Source organism: Tribolium madens, unplaced genomic scaffold, assembly GCF_015345945.1.
Source record: "Tribolium madens isolate multiple individuals breed KSU strain unplaced genomic scaffold, Tmad_KSU_1.1 Scaffold_2;HRSCAF=44;Tcas5.2_LGX, whole genome shotgun sequence".
Classification (NCBI taxonomy): Eukaryota; Metazoa; Arthropoda; class Insecta; order Coleoptera; family Tenebrionidae; genus Tribolium; species Tribolium madens.
In genome coordinates this window covers 1,867,979-1,882,491 of record NW_025400995.1, presented here as the reverse complement: position 1 = coordinate 1,882,491, position 14,513 = coordinate 1,867,979, and the positions used below count along the sequence as shown (strand labels likewise).

Genomic DNA, 14,513 nt, shown 5'->3' with positions numbered 1-14,513 from the left:
ATAAAAATTTTTTCTTGTCTCAATTAAAAAAAAAAAATGTTGAAGCTTATTAGACAGACAATTTAAGAATCTCTTAGATACAAAAACGAAAACTAAGGTGTTCTCTTTAAACTATTTATGATTTAACAAAATTTTTCGTCATTACAAGTGCAATAAAAAACTGTTGTATCCTTAAAATTTTTACTTTCTTCCTTGCAGTGAAAAAAATTTTCCTGTATCAGTTTAAAAAAAAATGTTCTAACTTTTTAGATAGACAATTTAAGAATCTCTTAGATACAAAAACGAAAAATAGGGTGATCTGTTGAAACTATTTAAGATTTAACAAAATTCTTTATTTTTCATCATTACAAATGCAATAAAAACTGTTATACCCTTAGAATTTTACTTTCTTTTTTGCAATAGAAAAATTTTTTCCTGTCTCAGTTTAAAAAAAATGTTCTAGCTTTTTAGACAGAGAATTTAAAAATCTGTAAGATACAAAAACCAAAAATAGAGTGTTCTGTTTAAATTATTTAAGTTTCAACAAAATGTTTCATCATTACAAATGCAATAAAAAACTGTTGCAGGTATCCTTAAAATTTTTTCTTTCTTCCTTGCAGTAGAAAAAAATTTTCCTATCTGTCTCAGTTTTTAAAAAAAAATTCTAGCTGTCTGTTTTTGAGTAATAAAAAAAAGTATGTTTTCGTCAAAAAAACAACTTATTTCAAAAACTAAGCAAAATCGATCAATAAAAACATTATAAAGACATTATTTATTATAATAAAAAGTTTCATTCAAAGATGCCAAGAAACATAATGGTGTTTTATTTAAAAAGAAAACTTATTTTTGAGACACGCTGTATAGTTGAAAATAATTTCAGGCGATGCACTAGATTTGTATCAATGTCCTACATATTTTTTTTTTTAAATTCTAACATGAAAAGATCAATAATGAACTTCATCAATTCGCTCGGGCACCCTGTACCGGGTGGAGCATCGGTTACGCGCAGAAAAAAAATCCCCACTTCTAATTAAATAAAATTGTTGAAATTTTTCACACTTACCTGGGCATTAATAAGGTACAGTCCATAATTTTTTGGTAATTTTTCATGTACAAACAAAGCCGAAAACAAATTAATAGTTGAATTCTAATTTTTATACTGACCTACGCAGATTCACTTACTGTAATTATTTACAAAATCAGAAAAAAAATACCATTAGATTTTGAATTAAACGCAATTTTCGATATTAACTTTGAAAGTCATTTTTATTTATGACCTGCTACTTGTGCCATCGTAAATTTATGTGACAGTGGGGAACTGTAATTGGGGTAATATTCCAAGATTTACAAGAATAAGAGACTTGAAAGTGGTTGGCTACCAGTAAATGATTCTTTTTTTGGCAAATTATACCATTATTTAGTCATAAATCACGGGTTTGGTTTGTGTTTAAATAAAAAAAGCGATTATTTAGGAAAACAAGTCAAAATTTGTGATTGTGATATCAAAGTTTGATGCGCTAGTAGGTACAGTTTCATTTAGTGTAAAAACTTTATAGATAAATTAACAGAAAGTATTCATAAAACACACAAAACTGTTACGGCCTCATTTGTTATCAAAAAAAAAATAGAAAAAGAAAGCGGTTTTATTTTTAATCATTTGCCTCCAGAAAATAATAATTAATATAAATTAAAGTAATATAAAAAATGTGATCGTATTTTCAGAACGAAATTTTGTTTTGTTTTTGAGTAATGCGATATTTTTTTGTCACAATATATGTGAAAAAAATTTAATATAAAGCAGATAGTTGTAATCCTTAGAGTATAGCTTTTATGAGAAAAATGATTTTATAGTGGGTTGCATTTAAAACAATATTTTTTTTGTAGAACTCAAAAACAAAAGGAAATTTCGAAAAATTTTATTCTTGTTAAGTCATCACATTTTTATAGTACTTTATCACTCATCAATTAGTTTTTTCAAAAAATAAATAGTTTAAGCAAAAAACGTTTGGTTCCATACTTTTTATTCACCTAGTATAATGTTAAAAAAAATTATGAGTTATGAGGGTTTGAATTTTGCAATTTGACTCTATTTATTTCTGTTAGAATTTTCCATGTTTTTTTGCTGTAGTCTATTAAAAGAGGAAACAAGGAAGCTGTATCCTAAATTGAAACTCTGTTAAATGTTATTTGTGACTTTTATTGGCAAAATTTTTATACCTTTACTAAATAATTTAAAAAAAGCATATACAGGATCATCAGTATCATTAAACAGACATAAAAAAATGTCAAATGTCAAAAAATAAATGATATAATTTTTAAAAAAATTTTTTCATGTTCCTGGTATCTAACCTAAATTTTTTTCTGGGGAGCGAGTTCTGGCGCACCCCCTGTATTGTACCCCGATCCCCGCTTTCCTTTCCATGTAGTTTCTTATGAGGGGCGCATTACTTTTAGTAGCCCAAAGGCGCCAAATACCTTAAGACGGCCCTGCACCGGACCAAGCTTTGATTTTTTTTAGCCCCGATGCCTGAACAATACCGGAAGAAGAAAAAAGGTCCGAAACCTAGAGGCGTCTCGAACCGAAATCGGGGCTTGCAGTGGATCCGCCAAAATGCAAAGACCGGAGTTTTGTACTTCGCCGATGACGACAACACTTACGACCTCCAGTTGTTCGCAGAGGTTCGAAGACAGGACCTTGCGAATTGTCAATAAGTATTTTTTCAGATTCGGTACACCAAACGCGTGTCCATGTTTCCTGTTGGGTTGATTACCAAACTCGGTGTGAGTTCGCCCATCGTGCGAAATGGGCGGTTTTCTGGTTTTTATGACGGGTGGGTGGCCGGTCGCAAGTTTCCCGTTGATATGGCCGGCTTTGCTGTCTCGGTTGAGTTTCTGTTGAAGCGTCCTAAAGCTTTAATGCCGTTCAAGCCTGGTTTCGAAGAGGACGGCTTTTTGAAAAGTCTCGAACCTTTTGAACCTCAAGACATCGAATTGTTAGCTTCAAATTGCACAAAAGTGAGGAGTGGGGCAAGTAGGGTGTTGGGTTAATTTTTTTTTCTTGCAGATTTTAGTATGGCACACACAAACGAAGAAAAATGAACCGTCACAACCTTTAGATTTCGCCAAATATAATAACACTAACTTAGTAATGCTCAAACAAATACTGGTATAGGCAATCAGTTTAAGTCCGAAAGTCCATTACTGTACAAATTTATAACGAGGGTTCTTGTAGTTAACGACTTGCATATCGGTTCAGTTCGAGTTTATTTATGTGATACTTTTGTATGTTGTTTTTGTTTTATATTGACGTGAATATTTTTATGAAAGAGGCTGTGGATGACTTTTTTACCATCATTCGCTATTTAGAATAATATGTAAGATAAACAACAATCATGTAGGATTTGCGATAAGTAAAACACTATAAATACACTCGTTTTTTATTTACTACCTTACACTCATATTTTAATATTAAAAGAAATTTTATTAGAATTAAAAAGTGAAATCTTCCAAATTAAATAAGTAATTGTAAGTTACAGTCTTAACAAAATAAAATCTAGAGATATTTGATTATATTCTTTAATTCTTGTTGCTGCCTTTTCCTTTATCTTTTTTGGCACTTAAATTTTTGAATAAACGTCAATTTATAAATCAAAAAGGATGTAAAATAAAATAAAATCAGAGAAAATTATTTTGTAGTGGTAATAAAACTATAATTATATTTTATGGATTTAATATCAAAATGGACGAATTTTCATTGATATTACTTAACAATGACAAATTTTGATACAAATTTTTATACCCTGTTTAACCCCCTTTGGGGTGAAATTTCCAAAAATACAGGTGTTGCCCGAAAGCTCAAGTATCAATTTTCAAGGGTATAACTTCAAAAAATGACAAATTTTAATACAAACTGTCATCCCTGTTTAACCCCCTTGGGGGTGGAATTTTCAAAAATCCTAAAACACCTTTTCTTCATTTTTAACTGAAAATTGAAATTTTAATTTTGATGAATATATTTTCAAAAATTACAAATCTATATACCTATATTTAAAAAAACTTTCATCCTCTGTTTGACCCCCTTGGAGATAGAATTTTCTAAAATCCTGAAATACGTGTTTTTTGGTTTTTAACTGAAAGTCCAAACACCAATGTTCATGGAATTAACTTTAAAAAAATACAAATATTTTACGAAATTTCACCATTGTTTAACCCAGTTGGGGGTGGAATTTCCAAAGATTCTGAAATGCGTATTTCTTCATTTTGAACCGAATGTCTATATTCCAATTTTCAAGGATTTAACTTTAAAAATGACAAATTTTAATATAAACTGTCGTCCCTGTTTAACCCCCTTGGAGATGGAATTTTCAAAAATCCTAAATCACCTATTTCTTCATTTTTAACCGAAAGACTAAATCCCAATTTTCATAAATATAACTTCAAGAATAACGATTTAAAAATATTTATATAAATTTTCATCCCTTGTTTAATGAAATTTTCCAAAATCCTGAAACTTGTGTTTTTTTTGTTTTCAACTGAAAGCGAAAATACCAATTTTCATGGATTTAACATTAAAAAATCGGATATTTTACGACCTTTTACCCTTGTTCAACCCCGTTGGGGGTGGAATTTCCAAAAATCTTAAAATACGTATTTTTTTCTTTTTAACCGAAAGTCTAAATATCAATTTTCAAGGATATTACTTTAAACCTTCAAATTCACCTTCCCATTAGGGGTTGATTTTCCAAAAATCCTTTCTTAGTAGATGCCTACATTATAAAAGGTATCTACTGTGAAAATTTCAAAATTTTATCTCCAGCGGTTTAGGCTGTGGGTTGATGGGTCAGTCTATATATTAGATTATTTTTTTATTACATAAATTTTGACAAAAAAATTGCATAACTAAAAATAAGATCACATTTTTATATTACTTTAATTTACGTTTTATTATTTTCTGGAAACAAATGATTTAAAAAAAAAGATTTTCGATGTAGTCACAACTTCAGAAGATTTACAAATTTTTCCTTTTTTATTTTGTAAAAAAAGAATTTACCTCAAACGTTATAATCTGTTTTTAAACATACGTATGTAAAGTATTCCAAAAAATCGATTGGTGTCGAGAAAACTTCAAAATTCTTGATCGTTTAGAAGTTATAGTTTTTTTCACTAATTCAAATAAGCAATAAAAGATGGCGGGTATATGAACAAATAAGTGAACAAAGCATAAGTAAAGGATAGCGCATAAAAAACATAAGAGCTTTTTACTAACAACCCTTGTTTTTTAATATACTATTTTTATCTTTAACACGACATTATTAATTTTTCTAAAATAAATCAAAATTGTTACTACCTAAGTGAATACTTTAATTCTTATCGAAAAATCGAGAATTTTATATTATGAAAAAATAGTTTACTCCTATAAGTTATCCCGGAGTATAGATTGCCTTCACGAGTACTTGCGATTTTCTCAAAAATTGTTTGTTACAGAATGAGCTTTATTATACACGAATTTTAACTCATTCGAAAAATATGCATATTATGTATGTGACTTGAAGGTAATAAAACAATAAAAACTGGCGTTTTTGTGGACTGGATTAATGTCTGGGTTATGTAATAGAGACTCGTTCGTATGATATAATTTATTGGAATTCTGTGTGGAATCATCCATCTACATATGGATAATCAATGAGACAATATGGTTCAATTCCTTTATAACATAATTATCAGTATATTTTCTAAGCATTGTACACCAATATTGAGAAAATTTAATCTAGTGTCATTTTCCCTAAATTCCCTAAATTTGAAACTTCATAGTTTGACATAAGTGACGGTTAGAAAGAAATGGTTCGACGCAAGAAAAGTGAGACCCTGGTCCCCAGTCACGACAATACCCCGTTACAACCCCCAAATGTACCCCCCACCAGCCTCCTAGTTCCTCCATCAAGAGCACCCCCGTGAACAAGAAAAGCCGGAACAGACTTCCAAACGCAAATATCGTTTTTCACGCCTCGACTTTACAACAATTTGGCTTCGACACCCATCGCCAACATCATTACGGATTCGCCCCACATCAAGGAGACTGATGAAATTCACCATCATTGATAATTTATCGCCAGTCAATCTGACTCCGGGTATCGGGCGTCTGTCGCAGATCGGGAGGACAAAGGGGGCATTGAGGTCAACTTCCAGAGTCTGAGCAGGAGGTCGATCAAGTGGTTGTGGAAAATCGTCGATTTGTGCAATTACATCGCGCTGGCTTTGATAAAGACTTTTACCTCAATTTTCAATGTGTACCGCACGGAGGAGTTCTTATCTCTCCAATCCTCAGTGTGGATACACTATGAAAAATCATATGGCAATTTTTGAACCTATACAAATGTACCAATCATGAATGATTTGGTGATATTGTAATTGCACTGTCTAAGGGAAAAAATTGGTGCGGCCTATTCTTATTTCACTAATACTATAGCGTTACATCTCTGCTAAATAAATTAATTAAAAAAAATATATGGTAGCGCTCACTTATACAATTTGTTTTTTTTTTCATACATTAACTAAAATTAGTTAATTTGTATATGGCAGTGTTTTATTTTTACTAAATGCCTCAAAGTGGTGAAACTACACTGCACAGACTTTAAATTAACTACAAATTAAAACAGATACAGTGACACAGTTCAAATAATAACTTTATATACACATTTATGTACACTCACTATTTCTCTTTGTTATACAAATATATAGTTATTTCGAAAAATCAAACTTGTTTGTGCATGTATCACATAGCAATAAATCGTTTTAGTGCTAGTAACTTTATTTACATTTTTTAATATCATAAGAACAGACTGTTTCTAGTAATATCACTGGGTCACTATAACTGTTAAAACAACAACACAATTAATATCATGAGTTCCATCATTATAGAATATCAATTTACTAAACGCCATGCATAACTTCGTCCAAAAATATATACGGAACAGGTAAACATAATTTTTGACATTTACAACTAGTAAAGTTGTCCAAACAATTAAGTCAACAAAAATTCTGCCACTGGCAATATTTGTATTGTCGATAGATGAACTTACCAATATTTGGATAAGTCATAATTAGAATGAAATTTTGAGACTCACGTAATTGTTTTCGATTTTTAATTTAAGTTACGTTGTCTTTACGTGCTGAAAATGACACGATGGAGCGAATCCCTTTCACCGATGTCTGAAATCACAAAATTAACAATTGCATAAGAAAATCTAAACAATTACTTTTTTCTTCGATCCGTTCAAAAACTCCTTGTACATTTCCGATCTTAGGTACCTTGAGTAACTGTCACTCTTCATCAAATGATACACGTGAGCCTTAAATAGACAATTTTATTGTAGCCAAAAATGATTTATGTTTTACCGCTGCACAATCAAAGCTCCATCTGTCCTGGCTTTCCATATTCTTCTTGGTTATTTCATAGGACTTACAATCGACGTTGATTGGACAGCTTGCATCCGGGGCTAAAAACTCCATCCAAATATCTTGGACTTTATTCTGGACTTCGCTTTGTGGCAGTGCTTTCAGTTCTTGGACAGCTTCCCAAAACCTAAACAAATGAAATAAACTAAAATCAAACACACAAAACCCATTACTTGAGATTCTCTCCACTAAACTCCTTATCGAGAAACTTAACAAAATGTTCCCGTCCGATCGGATCTTGCAACAACTCTTGCAAACTAAACGCCCAGCGTTTTACCCGTCGGGCTGATATGTCTTTGGCTTGTTTCTCCTGTTCCCACAGCTCGGGATTGTCGGATATCCAAGGATTTGGGTATTCAGGCGCAACGAAAAAACTGTCATATTCCAAATACTGCTCATAATATGCTACAAATCTGACAAAACGGTAAAAATTCCACAGGGGAAAACCAACTCACGATTCAGCGGCTTTCGATACTTTGATGTTTCTTCTCTCTAACCTGGAATTCAAAAGTGCGATTTGCTTCTTGAGTAAGTCTTGAGAACTATTACTGTTCACACCGGATGTTGATGGGGACATTCGTGGGGGGCCAACGTGCATGTTCTTCAACCCATGCAAAGGCTTGTTCATTTGGCACGCTTTCTTAATATCAATCTCGGTAGTGTTCACGCACCCAGGCTTCAAAAAGCAAAACAATTTAGCACAAATTTCACAGAAAAATTTGTTGACTTTCTTCACTATTCATCTTCAAATGAGAAAATAAGAAATTGACAAGTCAAATTAATTTTTTTTTTATTTTTCACAGCCGCCTAAAATTATTCCACATAAATGTCACCAACCGTCGCAAAATTCCCTAGATTTAAAATTTTTGTCTTGATATAAAGCAAAATAGAAAAAATAGTAGAAGGTTCTTCAAGCACTCATTTGTTAGTTTACTCATTTATTTAGTTAGTTAAAAAAATCGAAAATGCGTGTCATTTGGAAGGTATTTTGCCGATGTATTTATTCCACATTTACCAAACCTAAATAATTTTGTAATTTTGACTCGGGGCGATTTCTTCAATTTGGCGAAACATTTTTAATTCTCAAATTTCTAGCAAATAATAACAACTTTAAAAAAATGTAAAATCTTACATTATTAGTGTTATATCGTTAATATTAAATGACCTTAAATAAAATAGCTTTAGAGCTACTTTATTCAAGGTCAAAGCAAAACTAACAGAAACCTTATCTTGGTCTTTCTCAGGGCCAAAATGTGGTTTATTTTGTCGCAAATTGATCCCCAAGGCAGTTTCCTTGTCTTTTTTTTTTTGTTAATTTACAGGTTTATTTATGTATTTTTTAATTTTTCCCCCAATAAATAAATAAATGGTACCATTGGACGATGCACATCCCAGAAGGCCCGCTCCTGGCTGTCCAAGACCTTCCTCTCCAGCTTATCTCTCTTCTTATCAACTTTGCTCTGGGCTTCAGCTTGCATGAAAATAAATTCCCACTTTCGTGAAAACATTTTTTGAAGGCGGGCCAGATTTTCGGCCTCATAGTCGGCAAGTTCTAGTCGTGTTTTGTTCTGCATTGTTCTTTTGCAAAGGTAGACAGCTTGAAAAAGATTAGGGTTGATTTAGATAAATTTGAGGGTTTTGTGAGTATACCATAGTCAGTATTCTCAGGTTCCCAGCAGTTAGAGGGCCAAAAGTAGGGCGTTTGGAATCTATAGAAAGTATTATCGTTTTTGACGGTAAGCATATGATCGTCAATTGGAAAAAAATATCCGTGAGCGGCCATGAGGTGTGCTAGATGTAAGGCTTCTTGTTGATCTTCAACGTCTAGGTTTTTCATCATCCACATTATTAAATCAGAACCTGTGAATACTGAAGGGATCTTAGACATAAAGCTCTTCACAGTACGAACCGGCACCCCCGTGGTCTCATCTTGCATTTTTTCAACAATTTTTTCCATCTGGAAAGGGCGGGTTTGGGGGTTGTTTAATCAGAGTTAGAGTTACCTTTTTGTATAAGAGGTGGTTGGGGGACTCCTCAGTGACAGACGGGGTTTGTGCTTGGACAGAGTCTTCGTTAGTACTAGTTCCGGTACAGCCCCCATTGTTAGGCTCCGGCTTGCGCTTGGTGGCAGCCTTGTCGGAGTTCATCGTGACCATATCAATGGTTTAGGAGGAGCCCCGTCCTCCCTTCTCTACACCAACACCACTCACGTTAATTAATTAACATTACTAACAACCCCAACGCTCATTCAATTTTAAAACAATTACAAACGACTGAATTCATCTTAAATCCTGTCGGACACAATCACACAACACAATATTAAATTAAATACACATTAATATTTGTAACCAAAAGTGCTGCACAGGAAACCCTGTTTTCTGCATCTTTTTTAATGAAAAAATTATTGCCACCGTCCGAATTAACTCGCTTTCAAACTCAACCACATTTTTAAACTGGTTTTTTGACACAAAACTACCTTTTTTTCACAAAAATTATCACAAAAACGACTTATTTTTTTTCTTAAATGCATCTACCATCACAGTTACCATCGATATTTTCTTTGCTTCGGGCGCTTTGCGAGCACACCCGACATTCAACCGACGGCGCCAAACTCAAACTTGTTTACCTTTGTAACAAATCATCGCATTCAAGTATTCAAAGAAAGCTTAAAAATAATCCTGCACGAAAACATTACTCATTTCTTATTCATTAATAAATTTTTACGGTCTCAGTCAAACATTAGTTTGAAAATTTGTAGTCATAAAATTGTGACTTACGATGCAATAAAATCACTGCAATGTTGGCAATAAACCAAGTTTGTAATTGCAAGTTTAAAGTTTAAACATTGCTCAAAATTAGTCTCGACATGTTTTTTCTCCAATCCATTGCTTGCAAGTATGAGACAACAATTATTTTATTTACTTGCTTTTAATTTTTAAATTTTAGATCGTAATTTTAGACACAGTCAAAGTTTTAGTTATTTCAGTTGCCAGCATTGTCGGTCACGTGATCAAAAGTGTAATGACTGAGCACAATACGTTATACTTCGGCAGTTTTCTTAAATTTTAGTGTTTTTCGTGAAATACACCAATAATTAGCAGCATTTTAACTTAAAGGTTGTTAATTTTTTATAAAATCATTTGTTCTTCAAATAATATTGTTGTAAATTAGTTTTTAAGATGGGCGATACAAAAGAAGAAAATCCCAAAAAAGAAGAAAAACCAACCGAAGAAGACAAAAATGAACTGGTAATTACTTATTCATCTATTAGGCGTTTATTTCCTACAGTTATGTGTAATAATAGTTGTAAAAACTATAGTTTTTGTCGCTTGACAAGAATGAGGTTATGTACATGATGATTTACATTTTTGTTGTTTGAATCAAATATAATTCTATTAATGATGCTTTTTTTACAGTCTGAAGAAGACAAACAATTGCAGGAGGAGTTAAACTTGTGCGTCGAGACTTTGCAGGTAATTCAGACAAAGCCAAAATCTTGCAGGAGAAAAAAACCTAGTCTTGCTAGATTCACATTGCTTTGATTTATTGCAGGAAAATGACGAGAACCTGTACCTTCCGGCTCTCCAGGCCCTCAGTAACCACATTCGGGCCTCCACAACATCCATGACCTCAGTCCCCAAACCCCTCAAGTTCATGAAACCTCATTACGGCACTATGAAAAGTGTCTATGAGAAAATCCGCGACCCTAATGTAAAAACCGTTTGCGCTGACGTCATTTCAGTCCTAGCGATGACAATGGGCGAAGGCCGCGAGTGTCTCAAATACCGCCTCTTGTCGAAACTCGACGGCATCGGCGAGTGGGGCCACGAATACGTGCGTCATCTCGCCGGCGAAATCGCGGCCGAGTGGGCCGAAACCGACGTCTGCGAGGACAAAGACAAGGAGGTCCTCATCGAATTGGCGAAACAGATCGTCCCTTACAACATGGCGCACAATGCCGAGGCCGAAGCCTGCGATTTGTTGATGGAAATTGAAAGACTCGACTTGTTGGAGGTTTACGTGGACGAGAACACTTATCCAAGAGTGTGCTTGTATTTGATAAGTTGTGTTCCTTACGTTGCCGACCCTGAGAACACCACATTGTTGCAAACAGCCCTGCTTTTATTCCGCAATTTCGATCAGTATCCCCAAGCTCTGAGACTCGCAATGCAACTCAATGATCATAATTTAATCGAGGAGATTTTCACGTCGTGTCCTGACTCGACGGTTCAGAAACAATTGGCTTTTATGCTCGGTCGGCAACAGATTTATATCGAGATTCCTGAGACTACACCTGAGTACGAGGATTTGGTCGAAATCATGGCCAACTGTCACTTGAATAACCATTTTTTGAATTTGGCCCGTGAGCTTGATATTATGGAACCTAAAACACCGGAAGACGTTTACAAATCGCATTTGGAGAATACTAGACCCCAGTTTGGGTCAAATCAAGTTGACTCAGCCCGGCAGAATCTCGCCGCTAGTTTCGTGAATGGTTTCGTCAATGCTGGTTTTGGCCAGGATAAACTCCTAATGGAAGATGGGAATAAATGGTTGTATAAGAACAAAGAGCATGGCATGTTGAGTGCTACTGCGTCTCTAGGGTTGGTATTACTGTGGGACGTGGACGGGGGGCTCACCCCCATTGATAAGTACTTGTACTCGTCCGAGGACCACATCAAATCCGGCGCTTTACTCGCCTGTGGTATTGTTAATTGTGGGGTTAGGAACGAGTGTGACCCTGCTTTGGCTCTATTGTCCGATTATGTCTTACATAATACCAATACTATGAGAATTGGGGCTATAGTCGGGCTTGGGTTGGCATACGTGGGCTCAAACCGTGAGGCTGTTTTGAGTTTACTAACCCCAGTTTTTTCCGACTCGAAATCCAATATGGAGGTGATAGGCATGGCGGCTTTAGCGTGTGGTATGATCGCAGTCGGCTCTGGAAATAGTCAAATCACCACAGCTATCATGCAGACGTTGATGGAGAAGTCAGAGGCTGATTTGAAAGACACCTATGCTAGGTTTTTGCCCCTCGGTCTCGGTTTGTGCCATTTGGGGAAACAGGAGGGTATTGAGACAATTATAGCCGCCTTGGAGGTGATCCCCGAGCCGTTCAAGGCCATGGCTGTGACAATGGTTGATATTTGTGCTTATGCCGGGACTGGAAACGTCCTTAAAGTCCAACATTTGCTCCATATTTGTTCCGAACATTACGAACCGGCTGATAAGGAGGAAAGCCGGAATGATAAAAACAAAGACAAGAGTAAGGAAAAGGAGGAGAAGGAGAAAGATTTATCGGCGAGACAAGCAGTGGCCGTTTTGGGGATCGCTCTTATCAGTATGGGGGAGGACATAGGGAGTGACATGGCCTTCCGGACCTTTGGTCACTTGTTACGCTACTGCGAACCGGTGATTCGACGCGCTGTGCCTCTCGCACTTGGCCTCATATCTGTATCAAACCCCAAATTGAGTATCTTAGACACTTTGAGTAAATTCTCACACGATAGTGACGCCGAAGTCGCCCATAATGCCATATTCGCAATGGGTCTAGTCGGCGCTGGAACTAACAATGCAAGGTTGGCAGCAATGTTGCGTCAATTGGCACAATTCCACGCCAAAGACCCTAACAATTTATTTATGGTACGAATCGCTCAAGGGTTGACTCATTTAGGTAAGGGAACTTTGACTTTGAGTCCTTATCACAGTGATAGACAATTGATGAGTCCCGTGGCCGTGGCCGGTCTGATGGCAACACTGGTTGGTTTCCTCGATGTGAAAAACAGTAAGTCATGTGGTGTTGTCGATTGTTTTGACATTTTTTTTTTTCAGTAATTCTCGGGAAATCTCACTATTTGTTGTACACCCTTGCCGCGGCGATGCAACCTCGAATGTTGGTAACATTTGATGAAGATCTTAATCCGCTTCCAGTGCCGGTGCGAGTGGGTCTTGTAAGTTGGGTTATTTCTGTTGGGGATTTTTATTATTTTTGGGTTGGTTTCAGGCGGTTGATGTTGTGGGACAGGCTGGCAAACCTAAGACTATTACAGGATTTCAAACCCATACAACTCCCGTGTTGTTGGCGTATGGCGAAAGGGCCGAATTAGCAACGGAGGAATACATCGCGCTTACTCCGATTATGGAAGGATTTGTGATTCTTAGGAAAAATCCAGACTTTTATCCTTCTTAAAAATGTCTAGCTTTATTTAAGTTTTGTCTATGTTTTGTATCCAGTTCACCTAATTTAATAAAAATAAGTTCTTCAGTTACTATTTCTATTTATTACATTCATTTCAATCAATAAAGCCGTTTTAGACAGGAACTAAGAACAAAAATAGTTTTCCCCACAAAGCCGTAAAGGTTTTTGTACACCCATTATAAATCACCATCTTTTTCCTACATTCTGTTGTAATGATAGTTTTCTAATACGATTTTCTCTATTTTGCGTTAATTTAATTTTAGTGACGGATTTTCTTCACTATTCATTTTCACATGTGAAAATAAGAAACTGACAATTCAAATTAATTTTTGTTTTTAATTTTCAAAGCCGCCTAGAATAATTCCACATAAATGTCACCAACCGTCGCAAAATTCCCTAGATTATTTTTTTTTTTAATCTATAAAATGATATAAAACGACAAAATAGAAAAAATAGTATAAAACACTCGTTGCAGAAGGTTCTTCAAGCACTCATTTGTTCCTCAAGTCGCCAAAATGCGACTTTTCGGAATTTCAAATTTGTGCTTGAAACCTTCTGCAACTTGTATTTTAATCAGTGGCGTAACTAGAAACTTTGCCCCACCCCCCCCCCGCGAAAGACGTATGTTGGGCCCCTCTCTTCTCTGGTTTCGGAGAAGAGAGTAGTATAAAGTATAAGAAGAAACTAAAAAATGCAATCCTTGTAGATTATACATACAGGGTGTCAATTTTAAAACTTGCAATCGGCAAAATCTCTAGAACTAAAAAAATTACTAAAAAATTATTTTAAATGGCACGATTCTACTTGCGATACATCGTTGGAAAGCCCATAACAAGCGCTTTTCAAAAATGTCATACAACAGCCTATTTGGTAAAGC

At 35.0% G+C, this 14,513-nt stretch overlaps 3 protein-coding genes across 7 annotated transcripts in view; 2 read left to right on the top strand and 1 right to left on the bottom strand.

Moving 5' to 3' along the window:
- The window catches only part of LOC123006230 (galactosylgalactosylxylosylprotein 3-beta-glucuronosyltransferase P-like), a 5,974-nt gene extending 2,568 nt beyond the window's left edge, over nt 1–3,406 (top strand). For all 3 annotated transcript variants that reach the window (XM_044400546.1, XM_044400545.1, XM_044400547.1), the window contains exons 4-6: nt 2,498–2,658; nt 2,704–2,994; nt 3,044–3,406. In XM_044400546.1, the coding sequence (XP_044256481.1) occupies nt 2,498–2,658; nt 2,704–2,994; nt 3,044–3,151 (560 nt within the window). In that variant the 3' untranslated portion in view covers nt 3,152–3,406. The remainder of the gene's footprint in view (nt 1–2,497; nt 2,659–2,703; nt 2,995–3,043) is intronic.
- A 2,194-nt stretch (nt 3,407–5,600) lies between these two features.
- LOC123006697 (regulator of G-protein signaling 7) lies at nt 5,601–9,997 on the bottom strand. 3 transcript variants are annotated; one of them, XM_044401378.1, is made up of 9 exons: nt 9,438–9,523; nt 9,344–9,391; nt 9,085–9,303; nt 8,808–9,031; nt 7,890–8,110; nt 7,608–7,847; nt 7,375–7,561; nt 7,236–7,328; nt 5,601–7,188 (listed from the first exon to the last, which is right to left on the bottom strand). In XM_044401378.1, exons 3-9 carry the CDS (start codon nt 9,278–9,280, stop codon nt 7,126–7,128), a joined length of 1,224 nt encoding a protein of 407 aa, XP_044257313.1. In that variant the 5' UTR covers nt 9,281–9,303; nt 9,344–9,391; nt 9,438–9,523; the 3' UTR covers nt 5,601–7,125. The 3 variants fall into 3 exon arrangements, with proteins under 3 accessions (XP_044257313.1, XP_044257312.1, XP_044257314.1); XM_044401377.1 differs by having other exon boundaries at nt 9,085–9,391; nt 9,438–9,997; XM_044401379.1 differs by lacking the exon at nt 9,344–9,391 and having other exon boundaries at nt 9,438–9,530.
- Nucleotides 9,998–10,394: 397 nt separating this feature from the next.
- Nucleotides 10,395–13,706, top strand: LOC123006696 (26S proteasome non-ATPase regulatory subunit 2). The gene is made up of 6 exons (XM_044401376.1): nt 10,395–10,550; nt 10,606–10,682; nt 10,851–10,907; nt 10,987–13,222; nt 13,270–13,388; nt 13,442–13,706. Exons 2-6 carry the CDS (start codon nt 10,614–10,616, stop codon nt 13,625–13,627), a joined length of 2,667 nt encoding a protein of 888 aa, XP_044257311.1. The 5' UTR covers nt 10,395–10,550; nt 10,606–10,613; the 3' UTR covers nt 13,628–13,706.
- The last annotated feature ends 807 nt before the right edge of the window (nt 13,707–14,513 follow it).

Bases quoted from the DNA above. Each gene is read 5' to 3' on its own strand.
- LOC123006697 (XM_044401377.1), bottom strand. From the start codon at position 9,590: ATGGTCACGATGAACTCCGACAAGGCTGCCACCAAGCGCAAGCCGGAG. The intron at 7,848-7,889 runs GTGAGTTGGTTT...CCGTTTTGTCAG, and splicing joins GTATCGAAAGCCGCTGAATC to ATTTGTAGCATATTATGAGC. The intron at 7,189-7,235 runs GTAATTGTTTAG...TTGTGATTTCAG, and splicing joins TGAACGGATCGAAGAAAAAA to ACATCGGTGAAAGGGATTCG.
- LOC123006696 (XM_044401376.1), top strand. From the start codon at position 10,614: ATGGGCGATACAAAAGAAGAAAATCCCAAAAAAGAAGAAAAACCAACC. The intron at 13,223-13,269 runs GTAAGTCATGTG...TTTTTTTTTCAG, and splicing joins TTTCCTCGATGTGAAAAACA to TAATTCTCGGGAAATCTCAC. The intron at 13,389-13,441 runs GTAAGTTGGGTT...GGTTGGTTTCAG, and splicing joins TGCCGGTGCGAGTGGGTCTT to GCGGTTGATGTTGTGGGACA.